Source organism: Chionomys nivalis, chromosome 2, assembly GCF_950005125.1.
Source record: "Chionomys nivalis chromosome 2, mChiNiv1.1, whole genome shotgun sequence".
Classification (NCBI taxonomy): Eukaryota; Metazoa; Chordata; class Mammalia; order Rodentia; family Cricetidae; genus Chionomys; species Chionomys nivalis.
This window is the reverse complement of record NC_080087.1, coordinates 101244522-101270449: the sequence shown is the minus strand read 5'-3', so window position 1 is coordinate 101270449 and position 25928 is coordinate 101244522. Positions and strand designations below refer to the sequence as shown.

At 34.3% G+C, this 25928-nt stretch overlaps 1 protein-coding gene across 1 annotated transcript in view; it reads right to left on the bottom strand.

Annotated features, from left to right (window-relative positions):
• Positions 1-25928, bottom strand: part of St8sia4 (ST8 alpha-N-acetyl-neuraminide alpha-2,8-sialyltransferase 4) — a 94998-nt gene that overhangs the window by 58872 nt on the left and 10198 nt on the right. The window contains exon 3 of the mRNA XM_057762708.1: positions 20469-20726. Coding sequence (XP_057618691.1) covers positions 20469-20726 — 258 coding nt within the window. The remainder of the gene's footprint in view (positions 1-20468; positions 20727-25928) is intronic.

Sequence of the window (25928 nt, the reverse complement as noted above, 5' to 3'; positions counted from 1 at the left end):
TGTGTTCAATTTTATACTCCTTGTTATCAGTGCAGAAATGTACCATTATGTTAATGAATATGACCTTTTTATTCCACCATTTTCATAACTCTCTAAACACTATCATATGACTAACTTTTTGTCTTTTCACAAATGTGAACACACACACACTCCCAAGGCCAGCTTTAACTTGAATCATTATAAATATCATATTCCCTGATGTTACATATAGTCTTAAGACAAAGTGTATCTGCTAAACTCATTCACTGTCTTTGCCTTAAAAATTTATTCATAATTATTTTAAATCAAACACTGCACCTGGACTTTTGCCTGATTCTCAAACTCTGGGGTTCCTACAGATATATAAACTAAACAATAAAGGTCACCTAACTCCCCCCACGCCACACACACACACACACACACACACACACACACACACACACACACTGAGATGTCTGCTATATATGATTTATTTAACACTGTGTCCAGGAAACTCAATATAATTCTCAGAAGATTCAGACAGTCTCTTACTATCTAAGCCTCTAGGACACTATCAGGTTATCAGTGTGTAAGCATAGACATCTCAGGTTCTTATGCCAGAAGAAGGAAAGAACAACTGCACATCATTACATCATTCTTATTCCAATAGCATGTGGCGTGGGTCTTGTCAACAGTCACACGATAACATGACTGAAAGACCTCTGTCCCTCCCATATTCTTCTTGCTCTTCCTACCTCATTTTTCACAAACTTCTCAAAATTCCTTGAAAAAAAAAAAAACAACTTGCCTGAATACATTCTGTCATCTCTAGTCCTATTGATAATTTCTTGGGTGAGGTACCACCACATTCTTTGAACTATTATTGCAATTAATTTCTAATTAATTTCATTAAATAAACTAGATTCATTGGTGAGTCATGAATTAATTTGGGGTCATGAATGAGCAAGCTTGGAAAACTGGAGAATACAGTAGATTAGGATAAAAAAATGAGAGTATTCCCATCACATACTTTATGAAAATTTTGTGTAATCATTTTAATTACTGCTCATGTGTCCAAATACAGCAATTGCAGTGGTAGGAGTGACAGCGGGGGTAGATAATGATGTAAAATGCATTATTTATTATTCACCATTTGAAAAAGTTATTCAAAGTCGTTGCTCGCAAGGACTTTCCACCTTATGTATTCGGCTTTTGCAGGGGCATTCTGTGGTAAAATGCACATTTTATCATGCTGTTCTCGCAACTCAAAATTGAAATGGCTGCAGCCAAGATTCTAACAGTGGCTTTCATTACAGACCTCCTATTTCCCAGAGATTTCTTGTATATGTACTTTCTATACCTTATACTCTAGTGGCATTACCTGACACATGGACCATACAGTTTCTACCACTCTATGAATGCCAATGTGTACATGAACCATTAACTTGAAAATGTCCTGTGTTTTTTTTTCTTAAATAAGGGGTAATACCCATTTACAGTGTTTTAGAGAAAATCGATAGCATTAATTTATTGGCCTACTCTGAAGTATTTATTTATAATAATAAGTATAGTAAATTATGTAGAAGAAATATGTTCAATGAATTAGGAAAACAAAAGAAAATGATGACCATTATCTAATGTACTTTGTATGTGGATGTATGTGTTCATTGAACAATCCACAAATACTCATCTTGAAATTTCAGAGGTACTATCTATGTCCCAAGCCATATCCTAAAAAGTTGAAAAGTTGCAATCATATGTTAGCATACCTCTTATAAAATAGTTTTCCCTAGACTCATGGTTTAAGAGAAACACGTATCTTTGGCATTGTGTTGAGGGCACAGAAAATAATACTACCACATTGTAGGGATTCGTAGAATTTCATTTTACAAACCCTGTAGCAACTCTATTCATTATATACACTATCGCATCACATTTTTAAGATTACTTTTAATTACATGTAGATGTATATGTTTGTACATGGGTATCGGCAGATGCATGCAGGGTCCATGGAGGTCAGGGGTCTCAGAGCTCCTGAACCTGCAGCTACAGACAACAGTGAGCAAGCTGACATGGGTACTGTGTTTTGAACTCAGATCCCCTGGGAGAGAAGCAAGCACTGTTAACCATTGCACCATTTCTCTAGCCTGAGATTCAGGCTTCCTTTTGTTTCCACTGTGTATTTCTGTGCTGTGCAGCCAGGGCGGAGGAAAGCACAAAACGGTGCTCAGAATAGTGTTAAAATAGTCCAACATTCTTCTAAAAGAGCCTAGCACCTGGAATTTGTTTGACTTAAAACAAGAAATAAGGTCTGACAGACCAATGTGCCTATTTGAAGTGACAAGTTGTTTCTATAGGTGTGTGCAGGATCATTCAAAGCAAGTTGGGGAAGCTGTGAGGATGCTGAGGGTTAGTCAAGGCTTTCCCGCGAAATAAAACAAAACAGAAACTCTAAACCAAAATTCGTTTTTAATAAGGGTTGGCCTCAAGTACTCCCAAACACAGTCTAGGTGTGATGATAAGTAGAAAATAAACTGTAGTGTTTAAAGTAAGTCTAAATTTCAGGATTCCGCTTTAATTAAATTACAACAGGTACAATTTATTCTTTTTAAAGGTGAAAGTGCAAATTATCACTTACTCAATAAAGCCTGTGCTGTGCCAAAGACCGGATGTAATCTTGAAATATGGTAAATGTCTATTATATAAGAAATTGTCCAAGACATGGGAATCTTCTTGGCATATGAATAAAGAGGTGAGAAAGAGTTTCAATATAAAGGACATCAAATTGAACATTCCAAATAGGTGTAGTTTTCCTAAGTTGCATATAAAATATTGCATCTTAGGAGTCTAAGAAAATAGAAAGAGACCAAAGCATGTATTTGCAAAGTTAAAATTACAGTAGTTTTGTGATGTTTTTAATAATAAAAACTAAAAGCATTAAAAAGTGTATGTATTTGACAATACTTCATCAACATGGCATGCATGAAGCACAGCAAACAATAGAAACTGAGCTTGTGAAATCAATATCCTTAATTTAAAAATGAGAGCAAGTAGATCACGAAATGTAAGTAATTTGTTTAAATGTCATTTTTTCCTTTTTCTGTCAGAATCACCATCAAGTATGGAACTCTCATTTTTATAATGGATTCCTCTGCCTCATTTCCTATAATCTTCTATTCTTATTTCAATTTTTGGTGTCATGGTATTCATTTATTATTCCTCTATACATATATGACTCTTCCTTTTAAATCTAAACTCTAAATACAACATACCTTTGTTTTTACCTCTATAATAGTGGTACAGTGATCTAGAACTGGGTACCCAGAGGATGTTAGGTAATAGTTCATTCAACAAACAAAACATCACTGAATCAATGTAACAAATGAATAAAATAATTGCCTATATTTTAAACTCAAATATTTCAATATGTTAGCAATATTGAAAAATAATTCTGAAATTCAAATTTCAAATTTTTATTGAATCATTGTACAAAATTTAATTTATTTCATTTTTCAGATATCTTTGTTTTTGATTCATGACTTCATTGTTTAGTCTGATCACATATGTAAGTCACTGAACACAGCGGTATCAATTATTACTTCATACAAGATTGTAAATCTGTGAACTATCTAGATCTTAAAAATCATAAATATGATGAAGAATTAGTAGTAATGTTTTAATAAGGAGGAAAGATGTCCCATTGACATTCAAATCTTAGAAACTGGATTTAGTCTATGTTCTGAATTAAAAGCACTGAATCTAAAACTTATCTCCCAACATTACAATTTTCAATGGTTGTCGGTAATTTAATAATACATTTTTCCTCACAAAAAATAAAAATAATCAATACAGTGTCCATAACAGTGCTATAATCCAAGGATGAATACATAAAATGGTAGTTCATGAAATCTTAAATGTTCAATATTTAATTACAAAGAAGTTCTTTAGACTAGATAAATGAATGGTTCAGAAACTTGTTATTTACCCCGAGGGCAAGTTCAGTTCCCAGAATCAACGCTAGGGGCTCACAAACACCCATATCTCCTGTAATTCCTGAAGGACTCAATGCTTTCTGACCCCTGCTACCACCCCTCCCACACACACACACACACACACACACACACACACACACATATGTACCTACCCCTCACTCTCCCATAAACATATATTTAAATAGAACATAATTTTTAGCAAAAGAAACAGAGCTCACTCTTTCTCTGAAAGTACACTGTTCATATTTTTAATTGAACTTTTCTATTAAAATTAGTAGTTACAATTTTTAAAGTTGAATCCATATTCATTGAATGGAGGTCCATGTATTCATTTTATATGCATAAACACACACACACACACACACACACGAAGCCATGAAAACTCTGAAATCATTCTACCCAAAAGAAGGAAGTTATGTTTTCAAACATAAACTTATTGTAAATGCTGTTAAAAATAATCACTGTTAACATTTGGCATCATGATGGCTATTAATTCAAACTTTATGTTTCTAGTAACAGATGAGTCGATTGGCATTTCAATACAGCATTTTGTCATACCAGGAATTTTGATGGTTGCCAGTAAAGTGGCAGATACAGGAACTAGGTTATACCCCCCAAGAAAAGTGTTAGGGTCTTTTCCCTAGGGCCATCCTGAGTAATGATGACATAGGGATACTACTCTTTCTTTCAGTAATCCTAACAGTTACTTGGTTCTTCTTTGCACACTTCCTATAATCTATGCATTCCCTAGAACCTGATCTCATCACACTAACAGTCCTCTCTGTGAATCATTAAACGTTAGGCTTGTTTTTCTTCAGCTAAACAGATGTGCTCATCTCTTGATTTTACATCTTAGCCAGCTGACTGGCATTCATCAGAAGGAAATCAACAATTTCTGAACCAAAAACCAGATCAGAGAGCCCAGCAATGAGTGTTGGTTTCACAACTTCATTGATGAAAAGAATTTGGTCTATAAACTGTGATAACTAGAGGGTAAAAATTCCCAACAATGTAAGTCCACTGGCCTTGTTCCAAAGACATCCACAAAATCATAGGAAATACAGTTACAGGGTTTAAGAACCAGAGAGGGGTACAAGAGACCGTTGAGCTCAGTTTCCTCGTTAGGCAAATCAGCTGGAGAAAATGAATCCCAAGGTGTATTGTATCATTTGCACAAAGTTAAGTGGCATTTAAGTGCCATACCAACAGTAGAATCCTAAATCCCTTATTGTCAAATGACTGCCTTTTCAACTGTTATTTCCCAGGAGTGGGCATCTCACATAGCGCAAAGGGACAGTTAACTGCAAATGCTAGCATTTTCTGTGTGCATAGCCATAGCTGGGATGCTTACAACACAACTGAACTACATATTACTCCTGAGTCATCAACGGGATATTATATATTTATTGAATAACTGTTCTTAATAACTATATTGTACTACAATTTTGTACTAGAAACCTTTATCTTTCTTTTAAATACAGACAGAATTATTAGACACAAATTATTTCTTCAATGTACTTGAAAATATCTGTGATTTGGTTTGAATGAACGTTAAAGAGGTAGTCCCTGAATACTTGATTTAAAATTTTGTATCATTTTGATTAAGATGATAAGGCACTTAATGTAGTAACTCATGAGTTTCCTTGGTTACTTGTCTTAAAGATACTCAAACATATCTTTTGTTCATAGTAAGAACTTAATTGAAAGAAGTTCTCATAGTATAGACCATAGACCGTAAAAATCTATTCATCCACATACATTTCAGCTTCGTGGTTTTTACTTTGGATTTCCTTGATTTAAAAAAAAAATAGAGTCTTAATGTAAACCTGGAAATTCTTGGTACCTTTGAAAGGTATCAGACATTAAAATGGGATTCTCCCTTTTGCCCTTCATGGTGTCCCTGAAAGTTAGAATATAACTTAAAGATGTCCTTAGTTTTCTAATAAACATTCAGTTAATTCTTCTCAATCTGGAACAACACTGATTTACCTTTACCAGTGAAAGTTCTATGTGTTTTCACATAGTTCTGTGTAAGAATATTATTAAAATTTGAGTTGGAAAGAAGTATGTGTCGTTCTTCTGTCCAGTCTCTGAGCACTTACAAGAAGGCCCTAAACTTCTTGTTCTGTGAAGAAATGTGGAAGATTAACCTATGTATCAAGCACCTTAGAATTTTCAGCTAGAATGAATTCACATTCTCCATGATTGGGTTTGATATATCATAAAGACATCGAGCCTTTTCTTAGAGTTGCATACTCATCTTGCCATTTGTGTTTTTCTCATTATGCAAATTCATAGTATTGCTACATTATTTTTTTTGGTTTGTCCTCAGTTTCTCATCCCTACATCTTTCTTTTAGTTTCTCTCTCCTCTTGGAATGCTCACACTATTTTCAGCATTACAGTTTGAGCATCCCTCATGTGAACATACAAAGCCTACGTGCTCGTATCTGGAAGCTTTCTGACATTATCATGATGTTGCTAGTCATGAGTCAGAGTCAAAATGCTATGCTCTACCACTTCACTAAAAATACCTTCAGGCAATGTCGAAAAGTAGTATGTGAGACATAAGTATCTATGATTAGACAGGATCCAACCATGAAAATAGTGCATATGTGCAAATATCCTTAAATTTGAGAAAAATTGAATGTAATGGCAGACTCAGTATTAATCATTATTGTATGATAATTCATACTTATCCTGAATCAATTTTATTTCCTTTTCATTAATCTATTGTTTTAAACATCTTATTGAGCCCTGACATTTATTCCTACAATTCTTCAGCTGAATGTCTTCCCAGAACTTGTGCAAAATTAATCTCAATCTTCTTAGGTCCTTTCACTCTGTATAACATGTCCCACCTCCCTTTTCAGTCTTACTAACTCTCATGAACCAATGCACTCTTGTATTGACCCATACAAACATTATTCACCATGTCCATGGATGTTGAAAAAGATCACATAATTTTGTTTGTTCCCCTTATATATTTACCTCTTTACAATTAAACTCACACATACCCAACTTCAACAAACCTTTCTCAACTGGACAGTGGTACCTCCTCTACTTTTTCTCATCACGGTTGTGTACTGTGAGAACTTGCTTATACATTTTCTTCCACACTATTTGCTTCATGAGCTACAGTCCTTCCCTGTACTCTGGTACGTTCAACAGAAGAGATTTCTTCTCTGAACTACTTCAGGATAACTCAGGTCACTGACAGAAAGTTATTACAAAAAACTTCAAAGTAATTATGTACTCAAAATGCTGTGTTTGACTTTGCATCCAAAAATTTAAATATAGCATTCATGTACTAGAGACTTAACAGGTGACTGTTTAACTTTACATAAAAATTGACACCATATTTTTAAATCTATGGAAAGAATAAGGAACTGGTCATTTGGTGGCACTTTGTGTAAGAAAAACAAAACAAAACAAAACAAAACAAAACAAACAAATATAACAAACTCTCTGCCATGATGAGTCATGCTGCCCCAGCACAATTTTCTCTCTTCTTCTGTACTCTGACCTAAAATTCAAGTTTGCTTCCTCTAGACACCCTTATTGAGAATTTTTTTCGTAACCACTTTTTATAGCATTTTTCACTCCATACTTATTTCTAGAATTTTAAATCTATTTCTTTTTGTTTAAACAAACCAAGACTCCAATGGGTATTTCTTGAGATATTTGAAAATGTCACGGAAATAATGAATACCACATGATTATTCTTCAACATATATGTCCAAACTTGACATTTCCTTTTGCTTGTAATTTTCATTATGAACCCAAACTGAAAGCAACCCAAAACTCTTATGTTATCTTATGACCCTGGAAAACACTTGTATTTTGTTATTATTGGATCTTCTATTTCACTTCTCCACCTAGAGAATGATTAGTTATATAAGTGTCCAGTGATTTCTTGATTGTTTTTGTGCAAAGTAACAATGCTTTTGTGGTTAGGCAATTGTTTCCATTTGGCAGGATTTCTATAACGGGAAAGGACATGTAAATGAACATAAATATTTTAGGGCTCTTAGAAGGCATCATCAATTTGATTTTTGGTCAAGATCTATCTATTTATATTTCTGGATTTTTTTCACTGAAATAAGAATATCAGTGAAGCTTTTTAACATCATATATATATATAATATTAGTAAATATGTTTTAAATAGATTTTGTATTTTCCATTTTCATTTTGATTATTTTTTATTTGCAGTGTCCCTTTGTCTTAGAACTAACATAATTACAAGAACTAATCTATTCATATCATGCAGCAATCCACAATAAACTTCCTATTTAGCATTGTTAAAATTTAAAATGTTTGATCATAATAAAACTGAAGTCTGAGTTGTACACAGGACATGGATTTTATAATTAAACATAATTTTATGTATGTTAAGTTAAATTTAATTAATTAACTATAATTAAATGTAATTAGTTAAATATAATTTTATGTAGCTAAAACATACAAAGGTAATTATTTTAAAGCTGTAAAATTCTATTAGGATTAAATTATGAAAAATATGTTAAGCAAAAAAATAATGTAAAATAGAATGGCCAAATCTATTTAAGACATGGCCCAGTCTCTGAAACACAAATTGTTATTTGAATTCATACAAATGCTAAACATTCTCTTCATTTTCTGAACCGCCTTTCTGTTACACATTTTGTGGGTTTTTAATTGCCATTAAAAAATGTGTGTGCACGTGAAAGAAATAAAGATATCCTTTGCAATAACAAGGAAACCTTGTTTCTTCAAGCAAATAGTCTTTTATTTAAGTTTTATTTTTATAAATGATAGCATGCAGTAAAGGTCAGTTGTGTAATTTAATGTTTGTCATAAGCTACACACCAAGGGAAAGTCAAAATGTTTTATTCTCGAGGGAATCTGATTCTTCCATATTTCATCTCTTTCTTGGGTGAAACATCCCTCTTCTGAGACAGACAGGCCATCTTTACCATATTACTTCACATTCCCCAGGACATCTATACCTTCATGACATTTAAATCTGTCTTTAGCTATTTGTATTCTATAGATACTTCTGTCTACTGAAGCAGTGTTCCTTTGCCCTTTCAGATGAGATTCTTTCACAGCTTACTCTGTCTCATCCAGATTCTCTTACCCAGTGTCAACTTTATATGTATTTGATAAATTTAGGTAGTGAATGTGTGATTTATATTGGACAATAAGACTTTTCAAGCCTAGTCATTGAGTTTCCATGCTCGGCAAGATATTTGCATATTCGTTTTATACAAACATATATATATATATATGTATATGTTAATATACATGCATATGTAAAATAATCAGGCTGGTGGGACAGCTCAGTGGATTAGAGTATTACTAGGTGTTTCTTCCAGGGAAACAACATTTGATTCTCAGCACTCCTATAGAAGATCACAGAAAACTGTAACATAGTTCTAAGGTTTTTGAAACCCTATTCTTTTCTTCAGTTGTACCAAGTACAAACAGTGTACAGATATATATGCAGGCAGAACACACAGAGACATAAATTAAAAATAATAACATTTTTAAAATTTTTTAAATATATATATATATAAATATATATATATTACTTCCCTGTTCAATATTTTTACTTTAGACCTCATGATTATTTTACTGAATATAGATGACAATATAGAAAGGCCTAATTACTAATTTTGAAACTCAATATTGCAAAACTTGTATATAAACATATTTTAAGAAAAACTCAATTGGAGATACAGAGCTCCACAGTCAACTACTGTGCTCAGCTCCTGGAGTCCAGTTGAAGCAAGGGAGGAGGGATTATATGAGCAAGGTATGTGGGGTCTAGATTATGATGGGGAAAAACCACAGAGACAACTGACCTGAGATAGTGGGGGCTATGGACTCTGGACTGACAGTTGGGAAGTCTGCATGGGACCAAACTAGGCCCTCTGAATGTGGGTAACAGTTGCATGGCTTCGTCTATTCTTGGGGGCTCCTGGCAGTATGACCAGGATTTATCCGTGGTGCACAAACTGACTTTTTTGAGCTAATTTCCTATGGTGGGATACCTTGGTAAGCCTTGATGCAACAGGGAGGGGCTTGGTCCTATTTCCTATCTCAATGTGACATTACCAGGCTTTGTTAACTCCCCATGGGAGGCCTTTCCTTTTCTAAGGAGTGAATGGGGGGTGTAACAGGGTGATACAGGAAGCAGGAGGAGGGGAGGGATGGGAATTGGAGTTGGTATGTAAAATAAATTTTAGAAAATAAAATAAAAAAAGATTACACCAACACAAAAAAAAGCAAAATTTCATCAAATTTACACTTTTTCCTTATTGGTCTTTTAGTCATTTAAACTATGTAAAATTCAGTGCTCCAGTCTGGTTACTAGACCATAAATGCATAAGCTAGAGAAAAGAAATATGATGTTTAGCTCCAGCTTCCCTACGACACACCTCAAGAAACACCAGATCACATAATACACATTCTGACTCAGTAGGCCTGACTCAAGTTTGAGATTTCAGTTTTGTAAGGAGCATCCACTTGGTGCTGGAATCCTGACCTACAGTGTAAGATCAAGTATTTTGTATCTCTGAACCTCCCTTGTTTTTTGAAGCAATCTATTCCTTAACAATGCAATCCAAGCCGACGACGAGGGTAGAGGCGACTAAAGGAAAAAAAAGAGTACATTAAGAGAAAATGATTTAGGCTAAAGGTAAGAAAAAAGGTTAGAATGGATAAAAGCAAGATTAATAAGGAATAAAATGACAAAATTAAGCAGAAACAGTTACTCAGAATCCATGGAAAGAGTGTTTCAGCGCGAAGGTAACAACTTCTTATGTACTCACATCAGGAATACAGCAGTTGCAGCAGTTTTATTTTACAATGCACTTTTGGCAGACATAAAAGATGGTAAAGTACCCTACAGAAGAAGTTGTATTGGACTTCAGGAAAATTCAAATCACTTTAAAGATTTTGATGAGTTTTTTTATGAAAGCCCCAAAATAGCTTTAACTACTTCATCGGCTTGAACATATTAAGTACATGGCTCCAAAGTGGGGGAAATGGAATGGAAATGGTACCATAAATAAACGGCAAAGGTTGGTTTCTAACCCTGCTTTCCATAGAGTGAAATGTAAGTGGAATTTTCTGCTATAAACTAAATTGAAAAAAATTGCGCAGAATTTATTTACATACATAAGTATTCAGAGTGTCTTCGACAGCACTTCAGTCAGGGTTTGGGAGGGAGAGATTATGATTCTCTGATTGTATGAATAGCCAAGTTGCACATTCTCCATAGAGAGAAAGCATCTCAGGTTCTGAAGTAGGAAACAGGTCCATGAAGGCTGAAAACTTGTATGAGTGTGGTATAAACAACTCTAAACCCAACACTTAGGTCCTGGAGGAAGTGGGATCAGAAGATCAAGGATTTCCTCAGAAGCAGAATATGTCTGAGGCCAGTCTAGCTCTTGTCTCATGAAGACAAAAACTAGAAATGTGGCCGGGCAGTGGTGGCGCACGCCTTTAATCCCAGCACTTGGGAGGCCGAGGCAGGTGGATCTCTGTGAGTTTGAGACCAGCCTGGTCTACAAGAGTTAGTTCCAGGACAAGCTCCAAAACCACAGAGAAACCCTGTCTCGAAAAAAACCAAAAAAACAAAAAAACTAGAAATGTAAGACTAGACACTTTATTCAGTATCACTGAAAATAAAATTAATTATACTCCAAAAGTCATTATATCTACTTACAATATCTTAAAAATTGGATAGCACAAATACTAAAATAACTTTATGTTTTAACTTAATGAAGGTTTCTGTTATTTCTAGTTATTTGTGTTGTGCCAAAATTAGATCCAATTGAATTAGATTTGGCTCTGAAACACAGAAAACTTCATCAATATTTATAGAGAGAGGTTAAAAGTGTGTTCCCCTGTTATACTTTGTACATAGCCTTTGAATATGCTTTGCACATACTGTTTGGGCTCAGCTAAATAGTGCATACCACTTTGCAAAGGTAACTGTCTACTAATAGTGTGACTAATTCTGTAGCTGTATGCATGTTTGCTATATTCTGGTTGGTTTGACCTAGTTCATGGTACCCTAGGAACATCAAATATTATCAGTGGTTACCAAAAACACGTGATTAAGATATCTAAAGGTTTCTCATCTATCTAGCCTTTATCTTACCTTGTAGTATCTAATAAACTACATAAAATTCTAAGGTTGAATAGCTATATTCAATAATAGAGCTACCATTTATTTCTCTAGAACGTTTTATAAGTCTTTCTCCATTCTTGGCTATAACTGACATGGAAAACTACTTCTCATTCACCAGGTATCTTCAGAACTTTTGCCTCAGTGACTCTTTCTGACCTTTGCATCCTCAGTCTCCTGTAAAAGGATTCTGTAATGAGATCTGCTTTTGACTGGACTGTGGTATCACATATCAAGTGTTACTTGAAACTAAGTACTATCATGATTTATTAGTGTTTTTCTAAAATAAACTAGTGTTTTCCTGTATAACAGATTACTTTGAATAGGTACAAAGGTAATATAAAATTGAACTGTTCTAATTAATAATTTTATGCAATGTGAAGAACAGTTTAATGTAAATTTCATAAAATTATTTCTAGCCACCAAGTATAGTAGCACACACCTTTGGAAGGCAGAGGCAGGCACATCTCTGTGAGTTCAAGGCCAGCCTAATCTACAATGCAAGGAATTTAAACAGAGAAATCCTGTCTCTGAAAAACAAAACAAACAAAATAAAAAACCACAATAAAAATGTTACTTCTAAGCATGCTAAATATAATGATATTTTGAATATTAAGAGACAGAAATATTTCAGGTTTTACAATTTTAATATGACATACTTCTTTTTATGTTTGCACACAGTGCTGTTATTGGTACTAAGAGTATAGGTAGACTCAGAAAAGTCAATATTTGTGATGTTTCCTTTATTAGTTAATAAAAAAATCTGAAAGGCCTCAAATTAAACCTTGCTGTACTTAACAACATCAGAGACACAAATGTTTTCTGAACAATAGAAGTGGTTATCCTCAAGAGAAAAAAAATATTAGATATGAAATCATACATAGAGCTGAATTCTTTCGTATAGATCACAGTCTGTGCCTACAACACCAGTGTAGAATCTGAGATACAAAAGTAATAACTTACTGCAGTTTAAATAAAGGACATCTAAACTGAACAAAATTTCCTTGAAACTTTCAAGAATAAGCTTCTGAGATAAATAGCTGAAATAATATTTTATTCTATGCTTTTATTTGCTCATATTTTTAAGCAGGTAGGGGGTGGATGCAGCACATAACTGGTGTATAAGTGCCAGATTAAAATAATCAGTTTGTCCTCTTGCCCAAAATGACAAAATAGCCCATGCCAAAGGGTCCCATTATTCCCTCGGCCATCTCTATCAGAGGAGCTGTCAGGGCAAGATTGTTTCAACCTGAAGCGGGGGCTGGCATATTTTTGTCTTAAGATTTCTTTATTGAAGCATCAGAACTGCTACATAAGGAATCGTGTACAGGTATATACATGAGGTATATACATGAAGAAATATTAGTCATAGTGCAGTTGACAGTATTTTTTATTTATGGTTTTAGAAATGCTTATTAAATAATTTCTCTTTGCTTTTCATATAAATACACATAGTTATAAAACTTTTATATAGGACATGGTTGAATATTTAGTCACTCAATGAGAATAAAAAAACATTATCGGGTTAAGAGCCTCTGGCTAGACATGTTGCAAGCACAAGGAGGAATTACAAATATTATGCTACTAAATGGATATAGTACTAAGCTGAATCCTATTGAATTATTACTGTACCCATGGATTCATAGATACATACAGCTTTCAGCTATCATCTGAGATACCTCTGCTTGCAGTAGATGGTGATCAATAAAGTAACTCACAACTAGACAAGGTTCTGGGTGTGAGAGACAGAATGCTCATTCCCAAAGGGAACACATGTAACACACCACACCACCAAGACTTGGGAATCATTGTGGATGAGAGAGTATAAAGACTGTAAAAAGTCTTTGTGGTGGATGAGTCCGATGAAACATTATCTTCTGTATACCTCAGGGAAGCCATACATATGAATTCACTGTGGTTCTGGAAGCATGCAAAAACTGGTTCAGGCCGAAGCTAGAAAACTTCCAGAATGGAAAGGAAAGTTGGACTCACAATCCAACCCTTACACCTCAAGCTATTACAAGCTTAGATACTAGGAAAGGGGGAGGCAGTTTTCTTTAAGTGTATAGTCTCTAATTGTGTAAGACTATGTGCTCTAGTAGAAGGGCACACATCCAAGAATATTTGGGCAGGACAAATTAGTCCTAAAGGATTTTTTTAAAGGCACTAATTTGGGTGGGCCTGGGAGTGGTAGGGAGGGTTGAATATGCTCAAACCCGAGGGAAACTCTCAGTAGCTTTTTTCACTCTTATGTTTTAACTTTTATTTTGACACCTCAAGCATCATATCTTGATATGATCATAGGTTTCTCTTGTATACTATCTATCTGAAATGATCTTTAATACAATTGATTGATTAATTGTACAAATTAGTGCTATGAGTGTCATATGCATAGGGAAAAGAATGTGTTTCAATGTGTTCCATGCTTATAAAATGATTTGGGTGTTTTCTTGTGCTTATCTCAAAATTTATGGGGACATTAAGATTTGTAGTCCTCATAAGTAAATAGACAAGACAAGAGACTTATACCATTTACACTCCCCTAGCTTTCTTCCAAAAGGAAACTACTTAAAGCAAAAGATTGCCATTTGCATGTCGTTTTATGTACAATGCTTCATAGTCTAGATAAATGTCAACATACTTCTTACTATGACTGTTATAAATGAATAAAAATGTGGTTGATGTCAAATAATTATCCATCATTTAAAAAGTTTTATTATCTTTAGAGTTATACAAGTTAAACATACTACTTGGACAAATTCAATCTTGTGAATTCACTACAGTAGTTGGTGCCATATAAAAGCAGACTAGACATAATTCATCTCTCCCTCACCGTATCCAAAAGGGCAAGTGGAAAACAAATAAACAGACTGGAAACATAGGTTCCTCAAGAAACCATTTAAATAATAGTCTGTGCGTATTTGCAGGTGTATAGTGCATTTTTATTCACAAGTGACAATGATTTATTTCTCTTATATTATTCTTGCTTACTTTTAACTTCTTTTTATAGTTTTCTTTCATTTTTTCTTGTTTTGAGTGATAGATTTTAAATGATAAACCAACTTTGGCAAAATCAGGTGGTATTTAATGGTAAACAAATACTAATGTCTTATCTATTGCTTCATTCAACAAATGACGATTTTTAGTTCCTGAGTATTTAAGACAAGTTCCAAATATATCCGTTCAACTATCCTGTACAGTACAGGAAATGATCACTCAACAAATCCCTAATAAAAACCCAAAAGAATGAACTGAACTGCTACTGAATAAAAAGCATTTCTTCAACTAATTCAGAATAATAGCTTCAACTAAAGCTTTCTAAAATGGACATAGTTAAATTGGATCTTGAAAAATAAGGTGTTTTTTATCTCTTGGGAAAACAGAAAATCCTGACAAGATTTACATAAAATACACTAAATTGTAACACACCAATTTCTATTCTTTTAAAGTAAAGAAAATGTTCAAAAAGTCAAAAAATGATCATTAAGATGTTTCTTAGCAGAGAAAAATATAGAGCTCAATAAAAGTCAATAAAAAATATTTATGATAAAAAACAACGGAAAAAAAGATGTTTTTTACTTGCTTTCTAAACAAGCCTTGTTTCCTATATAACACGGATAAAAGCTTATATACCTTATCATTATGAAATTTTTATTAAACACTAAGTAAACATAGGTTCACATAGTATAGAGATGTTTCTAAAGTTCTAGAGCTAAGGGTATTGACCAGCTTCAAACACTCAAAGAGCAGTCAATTATTTCTTGTTGACAGCCTGTTTAAAACCTTTGTTCAGTGGTAACTTAATAGATGCTTGGCTTGTACATCCCAAAAGATTTGGCCCAGTTTATCATGTTAAAATATTTTGTGACATTAAGGGAATAATATAACAGATATGAGAGCAACTTAGGAAAATAAATTAGTTATGAAAAGACTACAAATATTCACATACACATTAGCCTCTTTCCTCTAAACTAGCTATAGGCTGGAGAACATTTAATTTATGCTATTTCAACTCATTACAAAAAATGTTTTGTAACTCACACTTTATAAATTTTTAACGAGAAATAATTTTACTGTAAGTTCGAAAACGTTTTCATGGGAAGAAGGAGTCGGTCAGCAGAGGTTTTCATGCACTTATTTGCGAACAACCAAGTTAAAATGATGACAAGAGATACAAGCTCCATGACCGTTTACCCTTGAAAGACACAACTTACGTAGACAGAGGTTCTCTCTTGCATGTGGATGAGAAGACTATCAATAAAGCAGAAAATTGATAGTGGGTTTTTTTTTTAATAGTTTATAGATATTATATAGGCGTATAGTCAGCCCAAGCGATATAACTTCATTTAAGTTTATATTCATGTGTGTGTTTGTGTGTGTGTATACATACATATAAACATATATCTATGTTTCTGTTTTTTCTTGTTTTTGGATCATTTCTCAGCAGCTGAAGGACTCTACTGATGTTCACACCAAGTCGTAGGGCATGAGACTAGAAAGATCTGGCTGGCTCTAACCTGAAAATCTTTTTTCTGCAGTCTAGCTTTCTTGGTACCAGAAAGTACTATGCAAGCTGCCAAGAAAGACAAGCAAGATAGTCCTATCCATATGAATCAAAATAATGATTATCATAGCAAGGTATTCTAAAGTGTAGTAGTGATATTCAAATGTTGGTGGTAACCAACAGCTGTCTAACTGGACTCATGGAACATCAACAGTATGAAAATCACACTGGAAAATAGAAACTTAGCCAACTCCCTAGTCTAGTGAAGTCATGGATTTCCAAAGAGAACCTATAGAGTACTGCCTTGTTAGACTAGCAGAATTTCTTACTGCACTCTGAAAGGTATCTATATGAGTATCCATATGAAATTGAAGCTTTCCTCCCTCATCAAGGAAGAATATTACAGAAAACCACAACTGATTTTTTTAAATATCACAGATACAGAACTCTGATATTACAGAGATAAACGGGTTGTGGGAGCCCAGTTCCATTGGATATGTCTACAACATGGGAACAGAAAGACTGTAAGAGGCAGAGGGAAAGGGCTGTTGTTATTTTGTCTACTAGCAATGACAGGAATGCTACACCTCTGATACCTCCAGTGTGGCTAACGACATAATCCTGAACATTTACAATATTAGTAAACATGCGAACATGAGAAGAGGAAAATCTCACTGGGTCCACCCCCAGGAAAAGACTACAGGCAACCTAATGACTGCTGAAAGAGAGAATTAGCCTCTCCTAGGTATGAACTCTCAATTGGTTATCCAAAACAAAGTGGCGAGTCCTGGAAACATAAGCAGCACAGCAATAAAAATGAACTTGATTGGTGGTATTTATGTACTTATGTATATATATGCAAAAATAATAACAAAAGGCCATCAGTTTCAGAGGGGTGGGGAGGCATGGAAAGAGGTGGAGGGAGGAGACATCACAGAGCTTAAAAGGAGAACAGGGAAGGTGGAAGTGATGTCATTATATCTTAATTAGAAAATTATAAAGTGGAGCACAGCAGCACATGTCATTAATCCCAACACTTGGGAGGCAAAGTCAGGCAGATCTCTGAATTTGAGGCTAGCAGGACTTACAGAATCAGTTCCATGATAGCCAGGGCTACACAGAGAAATCCTGTCTTGGAAACATACAGACAAACAAGCAAACAAAAGACAAAACAACAAAAATTAAAACTTTACAAAATAGATAAGTAAAAAAATGTAAATTTAATCAAAACAAAAAGACAGATATATATGTATATATACATAATATTGAAATTTAAGCATCAAAGGCAAAGAAGCAGAGACGATTAGAATAGCAATAATGTTTCAGATGCTGCAGTTAAGGTGGAGTCTAGCTTCAGAATGAAGGAGAAAGCATGAAGCTAAGGAGATCATTTAAGGACTAATCTCTAAACAAAAAAGGATGGTAGCAGGGTGAAAATGCCATATCTTTCCATTTGAAAATATTGTCTACGAAAATTGCTGATACGTTGACAGTGTAGTGCTAAGGGTGGTGAAGGAACAAGGCTACTTTATGATAAATATAATTTTTCCTATGTACATTTGAGACAAAATGGAATTTGAAGCTTAAATAATAATACATTAGTATTGTGCATGTAATATACAATTGATGCTGTAATAACATTCTGTGGCCTATATCTACATGTAATAATTTATAATTTAGTCCATCTAGGTCCTTTCTCTGGGAGAGAAAGCAACTGGAAACCTCCAGGAAGAGAAGCCATTAGTCAATGAATTATTTCAATCTCATTGTCAAAGTTTTTAAAGTAGTTTCCTATGATTATTGTTAGCTATTGAAGCAATGAATGGTGCCTTTTAATCTTTGCAGGTGAAAGCAGAACATTTGTGAATTCATAAGTAGACAAAACACTCATCTGCTATCCATACAAGATTGGAGGGTCAAATATAGCCTGATTCAAATGGGTTCTCATGGAGGATTTTTACCCAATTCTTTTATTGTCTTTCGGGTGAGAGACAACTCTGTTCCAGACAATAAAATAAGTCTCCACATACACGTGCCAATCAGTACTATAGCAAATCAATGATAATGAAGACACAGACTATAGAGTTCAAATATGAAAATATCATACTGGATGTAACCAGAGTTTGCTTTCCTTAGAAATGATCAAAATGTATTTGATGGTTAGCGATCAGAAACAGAATATATGAATTGTAAGTCTAAAAGTTAGATGCCAAGTTAAGTGCCCAAGTCATTAAAGGCAGAAAGGAGACATTAGCCAGACCTCTGCTTCTCAACATTTATCTAGGCAGAGTAGCATTATGATCTAAGTTCTACTTGTCCATAGTAGAACAGTCTGGGGATTGATGTTGCCTATTGCTGCTCTAGACTAAGAAAGAGAATTTTTTCTCTACAAAACACAGACGTCAAGATTCTTAGACTGAAAATTGTAATCATTAGCTGATCAGATCCTAGGGCTCTGCAAACGTACAAGCTGTTACAAGAGAATGAGACCGGAACAAAGATGGACAATTTCTAGGAAATCAATGCAAAAAAAAAAATAAATAAATGAAAATGAAAGGCTGTGGTTTGTAGTAACAAGAGTCACCAAATGATCAAAGAAGGTAGGGATTTGCTTATTGAAGGAATATTGCAATATAAGATACCAGCATTTTTAATTAGATTAATAATAATAATTTAAAAATTACAGTCACTGTAAGTGGGTAACAAAACCAAGAAAGGAAGTGTCACCAATGAACTGATATGAAGGCCATCAATACTGATTACAGCCCCTGTCACATGGAAAACAGTATTCTTATCAGCATCCAAAATAGGAGCGAATCTATCAGCTTAGTCAGCCTGTAATGTTTATGTTCCAAGGAGGAAGAACACGAAGTGAGTCCTGTTTGGTGCAACTACCGTCAGGATTAGTCCCATGTTGAAATCTACTTCTGCATGTTGCAATACTTTCTGACACACGCTGGTGCTTGCACTGCCTTATCTTACCTGCCCTGTCAATGTATGGGTGTGAGAGTGTTTAGAATCACATGTCATCTAGACACCAGTGTTTAAAGCTACTGTGGACACTCTTTACCTTCTCACTGTATAAATATTTTTTCACATAATAGTAAAATCTTTTTATTCACTCACCTAAGGATATAAGACATGACAAAAATTGTACAGATGCTAGAACTGAATAAAATTGCTTAACATCTTCAGATATGATCAGTTGTTTACTTCTTGAAGTTAATAAAAAGTTAACCAAACACATGATTTGTCAGATATGTTGATCACTAATGGACAACAAATGAGTGTGTTCAATTATGTGAGAAAGCTAAACTTAAAAACATATCACTCCGTTAGCACAAATAAAGAACAATGAAGACAATTTGACCCAGGATAGAAGATACAAACTCACTAACTTAGCTTTTTTTGCAACTGCTAAGTAATTATTAATAAAAATAGCAAAATTAATTTATGTCTTTGACAACACTACATAATAATCTTCATTCCAAAATTAAGTTATATGAAAATGATGACTAAAAGAAGAGGTATAAGAAACTAATGTTTGTCTCTGTATGTAATAATATAATTAACATAATCATTGCCTCTGTCTTTAAAATCTGTTGTGAAATACTACTCCAAGGTAATCAACTTTTCTTCCAATGATAGAGTAATTAAATTTCTAAACCAAAATAAAGGGTTGTTTGTGAACAACACTGCAAAGGATATGACACATAAATGGTAGACTTATCAATAATTCCTAATGTTAATATGAATTTCAAACAGGTCCTACAGGATTCTAAGTAAAATGTTGTTACCACACTTACAATCTCAAAAAAAACAGAAGGATGCTCACCTTATTACAAAATTGTGACTGTCAATCTCCTTGCCACATTCACTGTCTAGCAGGATGCCAGAATTTCCAACAACGGCACAGGTCTTAAACCTGCGGTTTTTCATTGGGGAAACTTCAGGCAGGAGGCTGTGCAGATCATGTGAAATATTAAGTGTCCGGCGTCTGTCCAGCACATAGTGTATGACATCACCAGGCTTAAAACTGCTCTTGACAACAGAGACATCGCGTTCGGCATCTAAGAAACGGAGGATGTTCTTCCTATATTTGGAATGCAAGCAAAGTTTTATATTAAGAATTGTGTATCTACCTGATGGGGCTATTTAGACAAAACATGCACAATATAAACTGGTAGGTACTACTGTTAAATCTTCAAGTGGTATTTAAATCAAGTAGATATTATCAGAAATGCATTTTTAAAAATACTGTGTAGGGAGTTTAGAAAAATTCTGTAAGTAGATATAGTATATACTTATATATCATCTAAAGTGAAGAAATCACTCCATTCATTAAAAATACACTTAAATATAATTCATTGAATAAATACAGTTCGTACAGTTGGGCTTTGTACCAGTAGATAGTTGGTTAGTGTTTTCAATTATCTAGAGTCTTTGCTTTTATTTAATATTGTCCTGTGAGTTGAATAGCAATACTTGGAGTAATTTTGAATTAGATTATAGACAGAAATACTAAATCATTGAGAATCTCCCCAAAATACTTTTACCAAAATGGTACATTAAATCTGTCTGCAAGTTTTCACTTATGCTTAAAAGTCCAAGAAGTAAGATGGTTTCGGTACAGAAAGTCCTGAACAGACAGAGCAATAATTTGATGTGGGAATTGTGTGTGTGTGTGTGTGTGTGTTTGTGCACATGCACAACACACCCTGGATAATCAGTAAGAACCTTTCTAAGTTTTTAAATGTACATCTAGTTGTTTTGGCTGTTGAGTTGATCTTTTCAAATTGGATGTGAATGCATCTAATGGAGGAAAGTACAAGAGAAACAACTGTAACTCAGCTCATCACTGCATTTTAAAGCCCACATTTTCATTTTTAAAATGTATCCCATCCTACAGCTATGCTACAAGCTAATGATAAGATATAGGATGCTGTGCAAATATAAATATGTGCATATTCTAAGTCAGTAACAGAAATGCAAAAATAGACAGGAGGGCAGGTGAAATGGTGCATAAGATAAAAATGTACCTGGTAAAGTGGCTGGTCTTTTAAACTTTGGAAGTTGAATGTTGTACACAATAAATTGATTGCTCATAGAAAACTGGTATAAAAGTATTTAATTTTGTGAATTAAGGTGCAAAATAGGAGAATCATACATAAAATAGCCAAGTGGCAATCAGTGAGGCAAAGGAATCTATCTATTGGAAGGGCCTGCAATCCAAAATGTGAAGTTCTGCTGTATGTACTTCCCATATTTGACTGCACCCTAATTGGTAAGGAATGAGAGCATAAATCATAGCTGTCCACACAAAAGTGATAAAATTCTATGTAAATCTATAGATTTGAATTATGCAAACAGGTATGGGTGATCAAATCATGGAATGCAGGACTATATTAGAATATTTTTTCTCTTCTTTTTTAAATTGATTTTTTTTATTGAGCTCTACATTTTTCTCTGTTCCCCTCTTTGCCTCCCTCCTCCCTGTCCACCCTCTCCCAAGGTCCCCATGCTCCCATTTTACTCAGGAGATCTCGTCTTTTTCTACTACCCGTATAGATTAGATCTATGTATGTCTCTCTTTGGGTCCTCATTGTTCTCTCGGTTCTCTGGGATTGGGATTTGTGGGCTGGTTTTCTTTACTTTATGTTTAAAAACTACTTATGAGTGAATACATGTGATAATTGTCTTTTTGGGTCTGGGTTACCTCACTCAAAGTAATGTTTTCTATGTCCATCCATTTGCCTGCAAAATTCATGATACCACAAATAGCATAAAATATCTTGGAGCAATCATAACCAAACAAGTGGAAGACTTGTATGACAAGAACTTTAAATCTTTGAAGAAAGAAATTGAAGAAGACACCAGAAAGTGGAAAGATCTACCATGCTCTTGGGTAGGTAGAATTAACATAGTAAAAATGGAAGTCTTACCAAAAGCAATCTACAGATTCAATGCAATGTCCAACAAAATCCCAGCAAAATTCTTCACAGACTTTGAAAGAATGGCACTCAACTTCATATGGAAAAGCAAACAAACCAGGATAGCCAAAACAATCCTGTACAATAAAAGAACTTCTAAAGGCATCACAATTTCTGACTTCAAACATTACTACAGAGCTATAGTACTGAAAACAGCCTGGTATTGGCATAAGAACAGACAGGAGGACCAAAGGAACTGAATCATAAACCTAAATATTAATCTACACACCTTTGAACACCTGATCTTTGACAAAGAAGCAACAAATATCAAATGGAAAAAAGAAAGCATATTTAACAAATGGTGCTGGCATAACTGGATATCAACATGTAGAAGAAAGAAAATAGACCTATATTTATCATCATGAACAAAACTCAAGTCCAAATGAATCAAAGACCTCAAAATGAAGCCAGACACACTGAATCTCATAGAAAAGATAGTGGGAATGCATTGAATGCATTAGCACAGGAGACCATTTTCTAAATATAACCCCAGTAGCACAGACACTGAGAGAAACAATTAAGAAATGGGACCTCCTGAAACTGAAATGCTTCTGTAAAGCAAAGGACATGGTCAACAAGACAAAATGACAACCTGCAGAATGGGAAAAGATCTTCACTAACCCCACATCCGACAGAGGTCTGATCTCCAAAATACACAAAGAACTCAAGAAATTGGTCATCAAAAGAACAATTAATCCAATAAAAAAAAATGGAGTACAGACCTAAACAGAGAACTCTCCACAGAGGAATCTAAAATGACTGAAAAACACATGAGGAAATGCTCAACATCTTTAGTAATCAGAGAAATGCAAATCAAAACAACTCTGAGATTCCATCTTACACCTGTAATAATGACCAAGATCAAAAACACTGATGATAACTTATGCTGGAGAGGTTGTGAGGTAAAAGGAACACTCCTGCATTGCTGGTGGGAATGCAAGCTGGTACAACCCCTTTGGATTTCAGTGTAGCAATTTCTCAGAATATTAGGAAACAACCTTCCTCAAGACTCAGCAGTACCACTTTTGGGTATATATCCAAAGGATGCTCAACTATGACACAAGGACATATGCTCAATTATGTTTATAACAGCATTGTTTGTCATAGCCAGAACCTGGAAACAACTTAAATGCCCTTTGACTGAAGAATGGATAAGGAAAATGTGATATATTTACACAATGGAGTACCACACAGCAGAAAAAATAGATTAGAGTAATTTTTTAAAGCATAAAAAGGGATCTTCGGAAGAATTCATTCATGTTTATAACTAACGTTAAGGAAATAGACCAAGATGTACTAACTTTTGAAGAAATTATTTAGACAAAAGCTTAGGAACATGGCGTACACAAGTCCAAGATTTTTTAATTGAACAGCAACCAAAAGACAATCAGAGAAAAACAATAATAAAATGTGCAAAGTAGATGTTATTTACCAATGTGCTCTTAATGCAAGCTTTCAATTCCACAGGGATAAAAGCCAGTGCCTGGTAGAAATATGTATGATAGAGACATATTTTTCTTTTGTACTAATATTGTCTATGCTCTATGACACTGGGTAAGTTTCATTATTAAGAACCAAACATTATGAAGAATCCAGTTATTCTCCACAAACGTAGCTCCTACTATCAGAAGTGGCACCACAAAAACCATCTATAAACATTTATTAACCACCACTGGATTGCCTGAGAGGACATAGGTAGGGCTTGTTGTCTATATTTTAACACATCTTTTCATTAGCGGTGAAGATGGCAAGGTTGTCTTGGAAATAAAGACTGAACGGATGTGGTTTAATCATCGAAGTGGGTGATGCTGCCATTTCCCTTTGAAGAGACCCAAAATGGGTGGCTATCGATGCATTTAAAGATTGTGCTCCACAGTAGCGTGCTTGGCAGCTTCAGATGAGATGATCAGAGTCGCACGTATAAAAGACGTTTTTGTAGCTTAGAAATCCAAAAGGGAAACTCCCTTTCACGGCATCAAAATGTTACAGTTACACACATGTAAACTAAGAGGGACTTTCCAAAACTGATTTCTTTTCTGGTTAATAGAAAATTAGAAGCAGATTCATTTCAAAATGTGTCGTCAGATGTCCAAGTAAGCAATACACATGGACTTTAACTACCCCTAGGAAAAATATTTAAAAGGTGTTTTAAATGTTTGAATAAAATTTACTGATGCTTAGGCTGGCTAACTTTGGGGAGCCAATAGCAGTCAGTGACAGAATCAGATCCTAAGGACAGTACACGTTTAAAGTTGTGTATTCTTCTAATGCTGGGTTATATGCTTAGCAATCATTTGCTTTTACAAAGCAGTAGTTAAGAAAAGAAAAGTACCTTTAAAAGCCATAAAAATTCCAAATCATATAGACCAATTAAAATTAAAAATAGAAAAAGCTTTTAGATAAGATTTAAAGCATTCTGAATGCAGAATGTGCTATTTTAAAAAGGAAAATTAAAAGGAAAAGATTTTGGATGAGTTTAAATGATTTTTTGTTTGTTTTGCTTTTTATGCATTTTTTATACATTAATTCTTACTTTAGGGCTGAAATTATGCATAGGAAGTTATTGGAGATAAGATGGTTGGTAGAAGTGCACAATATGCTGACAATAATTATTATGGATGAACAATGTTGTGGCCTAGAAGCACAAAGCTCCTTTAAAACCAGTGGGAAATGGTTAGTTTCTTCTCATTTTTAGAAGGCTAAAGCCATCTTTATCAGATTGTAGATGCAATGAGACATAAGAATTCTCATGGATTTCCTATATGTAGTGGTCACAGACTGTATATACAGAGGGAGAATATTTAATTAGTTGAAAGTCCCTGAAAACAGGAAATGTACTTCTTAGAATAAATTGAAAAAACTTTTAGGTTTCATCAGAAAGACATAAATGGTTTACTTTAGAACATAATATGAATTTAATTTTGCTCAGCAGCAGAGTAAGCAAAATTGCTTCAGAATAAACGGAAACCCAGCTTAAACTCTAAAGTTACAGACTCACAAATCAGCAAAAACTTATATTGTACATGAACCAAAACTTTGCAAGCTTTCTTGCTATGTGTTCAAGCCACTACAGTTACTTAAAGACAGAGACTGTGTCTGACTTAAAAGAACAAAGGCAGGAGATTACTCAGATCTCCAACTGTCATTTGGTCATTCTAATTCAGACCTTCAAACGTCTTTAGTTAAGCCAACACCTACTCACGGTGGCTGTTTTAATGGAAACTGGAAAAAAAATTGAAAATGTGTTTCATTTTCAGTGAGACTGAAAATCTTAGTCACAAAAACCATTTTTTTTCCAGACAAAG